The sequence below is a fragment of the Bos indicus genome, chromosome 18, assembly GCF_029378745.1.
Source record: "Bos indicus isolate NIAB-ARS_2022 breed Sahiwal x Tharparkar chromosome 18, NIAB-ARS_B.indTharparkar_mat_pri_1.0, whole genome shotgun sequence".
Classification (NCBI taxonomy): Eukaryota; Metazoa; Chordata; class Mammalia; order Artiodactyla; family Bovidae; genus Bos; species Bos indicus.
In genome coordinates, this window is record NC_091777.1 from 52,669,884 (window position 1) to 52,682,276 (window position 12,393).

General features: G+C 41.8%; 2 protein-coding genes across 3 annotated transcripts in view; both read left to right on the forward strand.

Annotated features, from left to right (window-relative positions):
• The window catches only part of LOC109571749 (zinc finger protein 721-like), a 51,969-nt gene that overhangs the window by 38,507 nt on the left and 1,069 nt on the right, over positions 1 to 12,393 (forward strand). Inside the window, exons 12-14 of the mRNA XM_019978271.2 lie at positions 1 to 4,736; positions 9,842 to 9,990; positions 10,335 to 10,380. Coding sequence (XP_019833830.2) covers positions 1 to 1,802 — 1,802 coding nt within the window. The 3' untranslated portion in view covers positions 1,803 to 4,736; positions 9,842 to 9,990; positions 10,335 to 10,380. The remainder of the gene's footprint in view (positions 4,737 to 9,841; positions 9,991 to 10,334; positions 10,381 to 12,393) is intronic.
• Positions 4,518 to 12,393, forward strand: part of LOC109572264 (zinc finger protein 226-like) — a 14,868-nt gene continuing 6,992 nt past the window's right edge. Inside the window, exons 1-2 of one of the 2 annotated variants that reach the window (XM_070771205.1) lie at positions 4,518 to 4,736; positions 10,335 to 10,380. In XM_070771205.1, the coding sequence (XP_070627306.1) occupies positions 4,518 to 4,736; positions 10,335 to 10,380 (265 nt within the window). Of the gene's footprint in view, positions 4,760 to 10,334; positions 10,381 to 12,393 lie in introns of both variants that reach the window. The other variant, XM_070771206.1, reaches the window with a different exon arrangement.

A 12,393-nucleotide genomic window follows, 5' to 3' on the forward strand; every position in this document is an offset into this window, starting at 1 on the left:
AAGAAACGATCCAAAGTGAGATGGAGACTATTTCAGAAGTAGGACCACATGAAGAGCTTTCCTGCTGGCAGATCTGGCGACACATTGCAAGTGACTTAACCAGGTGTCAAGACTCCAGGATAAAATGTTCTGAATTCCACCAACAATGTGACTCACCTGGCCAGAATGGGGCAGGACTATCTGTAATTCACACATGCCAGATACCTTCTCAGTGTAATGAATGTACAAAATCTTTTGATGATCTCTCCAACTTTGACCTTCATCAACAAATTCACTCAGGAGAGAAGTCTCATACATGTTGTGAGTGTGGAAAAAGCTTCTGTTACAGCTCAGCACTTCGCATTCATCAGAGAGTGCACTCGGGAGAGAAACGCTATAAGTGTGATGAGTGTGGCAAGGAATTCAGCCAGAGTTCACAGCTGCAAATTCATCAGAAAGTCCACACTGTAGAGAAGCCATTCAGATGTGAGCAGTGTGGGAAAGGCTTCAGTCGTAGATCAACACTTACTGTTCATTGTAAATTACACACGGGAGATAAACCTTACACTTGTGACAAATGTGGAAGGGCCTTCATTCATGCTTCACATCTTCAGGAACATCAGAGAATCCACACTGGGGAGAAACCATTCAAATGTGATATATGTGGTAAGAACTTCCGCCGCAGATCAGCACTTAACAGTCATTGTATGGTCCACACTGGAGAGAAACCATACAAATGTGAGGAGTGTGGGAAATGTTTCACTTGTAGCTCAAATCTGCATATCCACCAGAGGGTCCACACAGGAGAGAAACCTTATAAATGTGAGGAGTGCAGTAAATGCTTTGTTCAACCTTCACAATTTCAGGCCCATCGGAGAATTCACACTGGAGAGAAACCATATGTATGTAAAGTGTGTGGTAAGGGCTTCATTTACAGTTCAAGTTTTCAAGCCCATCAGGGAGTCCACACAGGAGAGAAACCATACAGATGTGATGAGTGTGGGAAGAACTTCAGGATGAAAATCCATTATCAAGTTCATCTGGTCGTCCACACAGGAGAAAAACCCTATAAATGTGAGGTATGTGGGAAAGGCTTTCGTCAGAGTTCATATCTTAAAATCCATCAAAAGGCCCACAGCATAGAGAAACCCTACAAGTGCGAGGAGTGTGGGCAGGGCTTCAATCAGAATTCACGACTTCAGATCCACCAGCTGATCCATACTGGTGAGAAACCGTACAAATGCGAAGAGTGTGGGAAGGGATTCAGTCGTAGAGCAGATCTTAAAATTCACTGCAGAGTCCACACCGGAGAGAAACCGTATAATTGTGAGGAGTGTGGAAAAGTCTTTAGTCAGGCGTCTCATCTTCTGACCCATCAGAGAGTCCACAGTGGAGAAAAACCATTCAAATGTGAAGAGTGTGACAAGAGCTTTGGTCGGAGTTCACACCTTCAAGCCCACCAAAAAGTCCACACTGGAGAAAAGCCATTCAAATGTGAGGAGTGTGGGAAGGGCTTTAAGTGGAGCCTGAACCTCAACATGCATCAGAGGGTCCACACAGGAGAGAAACCATATAAGTGTGGGGAGTGTGGGAAGCACTTCAGTCAGGCCTCAAGTCTTCAGCTTCATCAGAGTGTCCACACTGGAGAGAAGCCCTACAGATGTGACGTGTGTGGTAAAGTCTTCAGTCGGTCTTCACAGCTTCAGTATCACAGGCGTGTTCACACAGGGGAGAAACCTTACAAGTGTGAGACGTGTGGTAAGAGCTTCAGTTGGCGCTCCAATCTTGTAAGTCATCACAAAATTCATACTGGAGATATATGAAAGCAATGAGAGTGGTAAGAACATCAGGGAACTGTCAGAGGAAAGAAGTTCCACAAAATGATTGTTTCAAAAAACTCATGTGCAACCCTGAATTCTTGCAAGTGTCAGGTCTCATAGGAGGGAAGGTATTGGGTATCAAAGCAGTAGCTGAACATATCCCAGTGTTCACCAGACCACACAGCAGAAACCTCCTCTGAGTGGTGCAGTAAGGGTTGCATTCAGAACTTTGACATTTGTCAGATACCACTTAGGGAGATAGCACTTAGAGAGGAAGAGTTTGGTCTTGCCTTTAATGAAAGTGTAAGTATGGGCTTGTCAAAACTGATGTCCAGGAGAATGTGAGCTCCATGAGGGCAGGCACTTGGATGCTGAATCTACACAACCTTAACATCAACTTTTGCCTGTAGGTGTGCTCAGCTCATGTATGTTAAATAAACCAAAAGGGGGAAATGTACACTATATGAAAATTGTTTCAGAGGAGGAAACCTACCAAATAAAATTAATTCAGGAAGTGATCATTTGTTGAAGTACAGAAAACCACTTGATATTATAATCTGAAGTATTAATATGATATGAGCCTATTGCAACTGGCTCCTTGCCTCCCACAGCCTCTGTTCTCAAGTAGAGTTATTTTCTGAGGCCCTGTCTAGTTTTCCAAGGATTGTGTCTAATATAAAATTGAACTGTCTTGCAGATTTTTTTTCTGACAGTACAAACTGAAAATGTTACTAACTTTGCAACAGTAGGTAACTGTATACTTTACAATTGATTTTTTATGAGTCACTCAATGTTAAGGCAGGATTTACTGTAACATTTTGAAAATGTCACAAAAATTGTCACTAGAAAAAATTTTATTGGTCGACCTTGAACTTACTGATTTCTAATTCCCTGCATTATTATCCAGACTTTGAAATGTTTGCTTACTAAGAACTGTAGCATTTCTTCTGTCAAAACTTCTCAGGTAGAGGCTATGCCATATTTTTCATACACATCCATGAGGAAAATACCCAGGAAAATGTAGGAATTTGATAAAATTATTAAATGTAGTATTGAGGCAAGACTGACATTTATGTCCTTTGACCTATTGGTAGCAGTAAAGCATGGTTTTGGGAAAGGAGTACTTATCAGTATCTAGGTTGTATATCTCTTTGATCTCAAAATCATATAATTGAATGTTTTTGATTATGAAGTTAAAATACGAAAAAGATAAGCACCACATCAATGATGTCACTGAATTTTTTTAATGGAAATAATTGTACAGCTGTAGGAATTTGAGTTTTACTATATTTGTATAATAATCTGAAGCCATTAAAATTATGGCAAATATAATGGCAAGAGATACACAATATGGGCTTTGAGAGGTCACAGATTGTAACCTTCAGAGTATAATCGAATCTGTGTGTGTGTGCATGTGCATGTACACATACATCTGTATGTAGACATGCATAAGATCATGTGTAAAGGGATACTCTTCCATAGTGGTTTTCCTTAGTTAGGAGCATTTTGTGGTATTTTTTTATTTTATAATTTCCTGTTATGGTTTTTTCATTGACCAGTACTATCAAAGCAGGAAATTACAATAGAATTTTTAAAAATTACTAGTAAATATCCCTTGTAGTTAACACCACATAATATGATTGTTCTATATTGTCATAAGGCATATAAAGATCAAAATTATGATAGGATCCCAGAAGCCAATTTCAAAATTAAAAAAAAAAATTCTGATTGTTTTGTATACACAGATAAATTGATGTTTCAACCATTGAATCTTTATGCTGTACTTTAAATACGGAACATGGAGAGGGCAAATTCAGTAGCTGGAAACGAAGTAGATGTACCTTCATTGGCATCTGACTCTTTGCGACCCTGTGGACTGTATCCTGACAGGCTCTTCTGTCCATAGAATTGTCCAGGCAAGAATACTGGAGTGTGTTGCCATGCCCTCTTCCAGGGGATTTTCCCGACCCAGGTATTGATCCCGTCTCCTGCATTGCCGGCAGATTCTTTACATGTGTGGCTCACCTGGTAAAGAATCCGCCTGCAATGTGGGAAACCTGGTTGGGAAGATCCCCTGGAGAAGGGAAAGGCTACCCACTCCAGTATTCTGGCCTGGAGAATTCCACAATCTGTATAGTCCATGGGGTCGCAAAAAGTCGGACACGATTGAGCGACTTTCACTTTTCCTGTTGAAAAGATGTGCGTGAGGAGGGAAAACAGAATTACAACAGAGGACCCTCTCGATGTGGAACCAGTAAGGACAAAGCATGTTTGGTCACATTTCAGGGATTGAGGTATTTTGACTTTTGACTTCAGCCTATTCCTAAGAAAGCCTAGTTTCCTTCTCTTATTTCAACAGTAACTCTGGGGTTTACCAGGAAGCCTCTATGGCTGGTAATAAATTTATGGCACTTAGGCCCTTGGACATGTCCAAAGTGCTTCTAAGCTTGTAACCCTGTTCTAAGGCTGACACAGTAGACTGGCAAGACATTTGCCTGAGACCTTAGGGGTTAAGGGAAGTGAAAACCAGGTGAACTGACCACTTCCTCATCAGGGGGCGAGGCTTTGACGGTTTTCCGCTCGGACCTTCGCTGGAAGTGTAGTCCAAGAGGGCGGTAGTGTGCAGGGCCCACACGCACTCCCTTTGTATTCTGGGATGTGTAGTCCAAAGCTCCGTGTAGGTTCGCACACTGCAGCTATAGTAAGGCTGGACTGCGAATGTCTCCCCACGGAATTCTGGGAAGTGTAGTCCAGGAGCTCCGGGTAGTCGCAGGCCCTTCGGCCCCGGGAAGACGACGTAGCAGCCATCTTTCACTTGATGATGATGTTTCAGGTCCGCTTTTCACGATTCATTCAAACTTCCCCGAAATGCGCTTGGGGCCAGCATCTCCTGACCTTTCATTTGGAGAGAAAGAGAAGCAGCGGCTAGAAGCAGAGGTTTGACGGCCAAGGGTGATGATGTTCGTGCCCCTGGGCGGAGCGTTTGGTAGCATCTCGGGATGGGGCGGGCTCAGGTCGTGCTTCTTGGGATTTGAGGGTCTCCCCGGCTTTCTGAACCCCTAACCTGACCTCCCACTTATGAAGCTAACACTTTGGCTTCATACTCTGTCACACTGGGTGAGTTGCTTAACCCTTTTGTGCCTCCGTTGCTGTTCTGTAAAAGAGAAATAAAAGCAATGCTTTCTTAATACAGTATTTGGAGAAAAAAATAGCAAAAGGTCAACAAATGCCTGACACATGATTGTTATTAATGCTTCTGTAATTCAGAAGCACCTGGATTCTCACAGATTCTGAGAGCCCAGGAAACTGAATTGTCCTGGACTCCGGACTTGTTTAGAAAAGGGAGGGTTTCTTCTAGCTGGTACAAGAGGGTGTGAAATATAGGGGATGCAAACACAATCCTGGGATTTCACAACCTCCTTTCCTTCTCCAGCCCTGACTTCTCAGAAAGCACTACACGAAGGAAGAGGCAACAGAGACCCACGGGAGTAGAACTCAGCATTCTTCTATTTAAGATACATAAACTGTAGAACGTATGGGGCATGAGTAATGATTGTAACTGTGCCTTGGTCACTTAAGTTACGTTCCAAAAGCTTTATACTGATGAACACCTTTCCATCACACTGGCTCTGTGCATCGGTACTGCTCTTTTCTCTGCTTTAGAGATAAGGAGATGGAGCCAGGGGAACACAACCCTATTGGCCCATCCTCACCTGAATAGTAAGCAGAGCTGCGGTTGTAACCCTGGGCAGGCTGAATCCAACACCTGAGTTTGCTAATCTCTTTGATATATTCTTGTTGAGCATAGGGAACTGACTAGAATCTCTTCATGAAAGTAGGTTGGGGCTTAAATGTGGGGACCTTGAGAGCAAAGTTTAGGTTATTCTGTGAAGTTTTTTTGTTTGTTGTATTTTGTGTGTGTGGTTTCTTTAGTCTCATCACACAGCTTGCTGGATCTTAGTTCCCTGACCAGGGATTGAACCAGGGCCCATGGCAGTGAAAGTACCGAGTCCTAACCAGGGACCACCAGGGAATTGCCTAGTCTATCAATTTTAAGATAGTTTTCTCAACTGGGTCATTTATTTTATTTCAAATAATATTTATGTTACAGAAGTAACAATCATTATGGTAAATGCAGATGTAAAGAAAAATTTTAATTACCCATAAGTTTAGGATGTAAAGATAACAGCTGTTAATGTTTTTGTGCCTTTTTGTCTGGTTACTCTTTGTTTGTGTGTGTGTTTAGTGGAGGCTGTTTTCTTTGGGACTGAGGTTACACTGCCTTGCTACTCAAATTGTGGTCCACAGGCCAGCAGCATTGGCATCACTTGGGTAGGAAGGCCCAGCCTTGAGCCCCATTCAAGACCTTCTGATTTAGAATTTCTGCATAGGGGGCCCAGAAGTCTGCATTCCAACAAGATCCTGTAGTAACTCCCCTGCATGTGAAAATATGAGAAGCTCAGGAAAGGCTCTTTCTTGTCTGGAAACTGAGGCCGAGGAAATTGCTGGATGTCACAAATAAAGCTGAGCTGGATAAAGCGGAGCTTTACTTAGTTGGAGGATTTTATTACCCCACTAATGATTGTCACTTGTCAGGGATCCTTGGAAAAAATCTTGACTTGAGCAAAATGTAGCTAGCAAGTGTAGAATCAAAATGGAAGGGTATTAGATGTGAAGATATATCCCTTCCAGGCTTTTGGGGGTAGATTCATTGCTATCTTTTAAACTAGAGTTCTGTTGCTGGTATTTAGTTGCTAGATTGTGTCCGACTCTTTGGGACACCATGAACTGTAGCCCACCAGGCAGCTCTGTCCATGAGATTTTCCAGGCAGCAGTACTGGAGTGGGTTGCCTTTTCCTTCTCTAGGGGATCTTTCTCACCCAGGGATCAAACCTGAGTCTCCTGCTTGGTAGGCAGATTCTTTACCACTGAGCCACCTGGAAAGCCTCGTAAACTAGAGTACTTGTGCCTAAAGTGGGAAGATCAACTAGTAGTTATTGTTAGTTAGTACTAGATATTTTTGCCATAGTCATCATCAGTGAACCACTACTATTATTACTATTGTTATTACTATGACTGTTTCTTAGCTTCTCTTTTTAAATTTTATTTCTTAAAATATTTATTGGAGTATAGCTGATATGCTGTGTTATATGTTTTCTATAACTTTATTTTCATTAAAATATTAGGAAATAATATAAAAATAATTTCAAACAGAGAAAAGTTGCAAAAATAGTATAAGGAGTTCTCATATACTCTTTATGTGGAGTCACCAATTATTTCTGTTTTGCTCAGTTGCTCATTTGTGACCGCCAGGCAGCAGCCCCCAGGAACATACCTGTAATCAAAGAGCTCCGTTTGTTTGAGCTTACTGAAGCAAGGACACCTATGCCGCACTGGTGTCCTGGTAAGGAGGCGGTGAGGTATGGCTGTTTCTACGGTTTCGGTTCGTGTTAACTGAGTTGGGGAGAGCTTTAGGCAGTGAGAGTTTGTTCTGGATTGGATGGTGTCAAGAAGGAGATGCAATTTGACTACTGAATATCATAATGATTTGCATCTAGTGGATGAGAGAAACAAAATGGGACTGGAGTCATTATTAATGAAGTGGTCCGTCACTTCATGTTTGCTGAGAGGACAGTTCTTTGTTTTTTTGTTTTGTTTTTTTTAGTATTATTTACTTGTGACTGCATCAGGTCTTAGTTGCGACAAATAGGCTTAGTGGCTCCACAGCATGTGGGATCTTAGTTCCCCGACCAGGGGTCCAACCCACATCTCCTAAATTGGAAGGTGGATTCTCAACCCCTGGACTACCAGGGAAGTCCCAGTTCTTTGGTTATTTTTGTCTGTGTTATGGAGCAGCTTGTTTTTTTCTCATTTCAACACGATTCTTGTTGATCAGTTAAAAACACCAAGTTCGAGCCGTTTCTCTTGCTAGTTCTCAGTGCAGTGTGGTTTTTCATGGCTTTATCATGCTTGTATATTTTTTCGTTTGCAGAGCCAGTTGATCAAAAGGAGGTTAATGACATTGATAACACACTACTATCTAATGCACAGCCCATATTTATATTTTTTATTAGCCTTTTCTTTAAGATCTTGTTTAAAATTGAAATCTGGTTGACTTATAATATCATGTTTATTTCACAGCACAGTGATTCACTTATTTTTCAGATTCTTTTCCCTTATAGGTTACTACAAAATGTCGAGTGTAATTTCCCTGTGCTATACAGTAGGTCCTCGTTGGTTCTAATAAAGTCTTGGCGAGCCACTTCTCTTCTTCAAGGTGTAGTCCAGTTATATGCTTTGCACTTAATCTTTGTTTCATTAGTCTTCTTTAGCCCAGAATGATTTCTCAGACTTTCTGGCTTTTGATATTTTTGAAGAGTATTGATAAATTATGTTGTGGGAGGGCCCTCTTTTTTGGTTTCTCTGACCTTTGTTCATAATTAGGTTCTGGTTATACATTATCATTTTAAAATAATTTTATTTATTTCTGGCTGTGCTGGGTCTTTGCTGCTGCATGGGCTTTGCTCTGGTTATGGTGAGCGGGGGCTGCACTCTAGTGCAGTGCACGGGCTTCTTACTGTGGTGGCTTCTGTTGTGGAGCACAGGTTGTACAGCTTGTGGGCTCAGTAGTTGTGAAGCACAGGCTTAGTTGCTCCACAGCATGTGGTATCTTCCCAGATCCAGGATAGAACCCACGTCTTCTGCATTGGTAGACAGATTCCTCACTACTGAGCCACCTAAGGAAGCTGTGGTTTATCTGATACTTGTTCATGATTAGATTCAGGTTATGCATTTAAAAAATAATTTTACTCATTTGTGTTTGGCTGTGCTGGGTCTTCGTTGCTGCACGGGCTTTTCTCTAACTGTGGTGCCCGGGCTTCTCCTTGCGGTGGCTCCTCTTGTTGTGGAGCTCAGGCTCTAGGCCACGTGGGCTTCAGTAGTTGCAGCTTGAGGGCTCCGTAGTTGTGGCTCACGGGCTCTAGAGCACAGACGGGTTCAGTAGTTGGGACACATGGGTTTAATTGCTTCATAGTATGTGGATCTTCCTGGACCAGGGATCAAACTCATCTCCTGCATTGGCAGGTGGATTCTTTACCACTGAGTCACCAGAGAAGCCCTGGTTTATCTGATATTTGTTCATAATTGGATTCAGGTTATCCACTATTAACAGTGATGCCCCAGAAGTGGTGAGGCAGCCCTCTAAGGCATCATACCAAGCAAATGTCAGTTTGTGGGTTTGTTCCAGCTGGTGATTTCAGCTTTGTGTGCTTGGTTAAGGTGTCTGCGAAGTAACTGTTGTCCTTTTTGCAATTAATATTTTGAAGCAATGTGGCTATCTTACTCTGCACTAAACTTTTCCAAATTTTAGCACCCATTGATGATTTTCTGTCTTTCATTCTACAGTTATTAGTTTGTGTTCTACCATAGCGGGGAAGCTCTCTCTTCTCATCCATTTATTTCTATTTGGCTGCATCGGGTCTTAGTTGTGTTGCTCGCACGTCTATCTACTTGCGACACTTGGCTCAGTACTTGTGGCTGAGTTGCCCCGAAACACAGGGATCCTAGCTCCTTGACCAGGGATCAAACCTGTGTCCTCTGCATTGGAATGCACATTCTCAACCATTGGACCACCAGGGAGTCCCTTCATCCATTTATTTCTTAAACATTTCTTTATTTATAATCCAGATTCCTGTATGGAATTTTTTGGTATGGACTGTCAAGGTGTTTCTTATTATTGTTGCAGAATCCAGGCTTTTATTAGTTGTCTTTACATCTGTGCATAATTGTCAGAAGGGTACTTCCTGGTTAAAAAGAAACAATGTATTTTTATATCTTTTATAAAAGTTTGCCTATTTCAGTTTAAATATTAATGTTGTGGTAACAAAATTATGAGGAATACAAGCAGAAGTTTGCAGAACTCTAAAAGCTCCCATTTCGGGACAACAACCTGGGACCTGCCCATATTTGACAGTGTTCTATTGCTAGAAACCACATCTATAAGGATCATTTCAAATTGTACAATATCATCTGCTTTACCACAGTTGCTGAGAAATAAGAAATCCTGACGGGGTTCTCAGAGCTTTCTGCCTTACACCAGTCTCATGAGGTGGATACCCCTGTTCTCCCGTACTTGCTGATGACAGAATTGAGGCGGAGAGATGTTAATAATTTGCCAAAGATGACACTGCTAGTGAGTGGTATAGCCCGGATTTCAGCCCATGCGTGTTGACTCCAAAGCCTGCTCTTACTCACATGGTCTCTTATTACACCTTGGAATAAGAATGACCACTGTGGAAGCCGCAGCACACTGATAGGGCCAGTGTGTGGGTGGGCACGTTGCTCCCTGAACAGCTAATGAGAGAGGTTTCGGAGGCATCTGCTATCAGTGCAGGATCCCTCTCAAGCCCACTCGGCTGCAGCCACTTGGAGGACTGAGTGCCTTGCTGATTCACAGTGAGTCCCACCTGGGTTAGTCACGTTTTTGTAAACCAGTTTTCACTGACTTCTTTCTGCTTTCCCCCACTGTCTTCCTAGGACTCTGCACTTCCCTGGAAGGAGAGAGAAGATGAACATGTTCATGGTGAGTAGAGCTTGTCTCTCTTCCTGTTAAAAAATACCATTTTTGTACTCAGAGATTTTATGTGGGTTTTTCTTTCTTTGTTTTTAATTGAAGTATAGCTTCCCTGATAGCTCAGTTGGTTAAGAATCCACCTGCAATGCAGGAGACCCCGGTTCAATTCCTGGGTCTGGAAGATCCGCTGGAGAAGGAATAGGCTACCCACTCCAGTGTTCTTGGGCTTCCCTTGTGGCTCAGCTGGTAAAGAATCTACCTGCAATGCGGGAAACCTGGGTTCAATCCCTGGGTTGGGAAGATCCCCTGGAGAAGGGAAAGGCTACCCACTCTACTATTCTGGCCTGTATAGTCCATGGAGTCGCAAAGAGTCGGACATGACTGAGTGACTTTCACTTTCACTTTTCACTTTCATAGTTGATTTACAATGTTGTGTTAGTTTCAGGTACAGCAAAATGATTCAATTATATATATGTGTATGCATATATATATTCAGATTCTTTTCCCTTACAAGGAAATATTCTGTAATAACAAAATACTGACTGTAGTTCCCTGTGGGTTTTTCTTTTTCAAGGAGAGTCTAAGCCTATGAAGACCTTTGTGAGCCATGTGTGCTTTTTAAAAAATTCCTGTCTTATGTAATTAGTTTTGGTTTTAATTTTGGTTTTATTTCGTCATTTTTTATTTCACAAGTAAAAGAAAAATTAAGGGACATGAAGAACATCTTCCACTTTAATATTTCCCAGCTTACAAATTAGCTGCTTTTATATTTCTGTAATCTCTTCATCATGTGTATTCATATCTGTGTATTTGTATTTATAACATAGTAACAGTTGTATTAGTCGCTCAGTCATGTCTGATTCTTGGTGACCCCACGGACTGTAGCCTGCCAGGCCCCTCTGTCCATGGATTCTCCGGGCAAGAATACTGGAGTGGGTAGCCTTTCCTTTTGCTAAAGGATCTTCCCAACCCAGGAATCGAACCTGGGTCTCTTGCATTGCAGGCAGATTGTTTACCATCTGAGCTACAGGGAAACTCATTTATAAAATAGATATAGTTTAAAAACTTTTCTCATTTAATACTACCTAACATTTGCTTTTAATTGCTTTATCATGTTCCCAAAACTTCAGTCATGTCTGTCGTGTCTGACTCTTTGCAACCCCATGGGCTACAGGACGCCAGGCTTCCCTGTCCATCACCAACACCTGGAGCTTGCTCAGACTCATGTCCATCGAGTTGGTGATGCCATCAACCATCTCATCCTCTGTGGTCCCCTTCTGCTCCCGCCTTCAGTCTTTCCCAGCATCAGGGTCTTTCCCAGTGAATGAGTTCTTCACATCAGGTGGCCATAGTATTGGAGCTTCAGCTTCAGCATCAATTCTTCCAATGAATATTCAGGACTGATTTCCTTTAGGATTGACTGGTTGGATCTCCTTGCAGACCAAAGGACTCTCAAGAGCCTTCTTCCAGCACCACAGTTCAAAAGCATCAATTCTTTGATGCTTAGCTTTCTTACATACCTAGTTTTACACTATTTTTTATTCATAGACCTTTAGGACTTTGACTGTTTTAAGAATGCTACAGTGACAATGTTCCTGATTTAACTTTTTTCTCAAAAAATGTATTCTAAAAAATATTGCCTCTTTTTGCCCTTGACATACTAGATATGCAAAATTGAAGTGGTATGTTTTGTAAGTGGTGCCTTGGATGTTTTTTGGTAAAATAGCCAAATATGGCACAGCAGAGTCAAACTGCCTCTTCACACAGAGAAAATAACTATTGGTAGTTTTCTTATGACAAGAGTGAGATTCTGTCTTCCTGTGGTTGAATCAGACCCTGTGTGTATTTTATTTACTGGTTTGTTTGTTTATCCATCTTGTACTGGGTTGGCCAAAAAGTTTGTTCAGATATTTCTGTATGGTGGTACAGAAAAGCTGGAATGAACCTTTTGGCTAACCCAGTATTTTTTTTTATTTTGATCAAAATAATCCATGACCTTAATTTTAAAAGTCAGGTGGTACT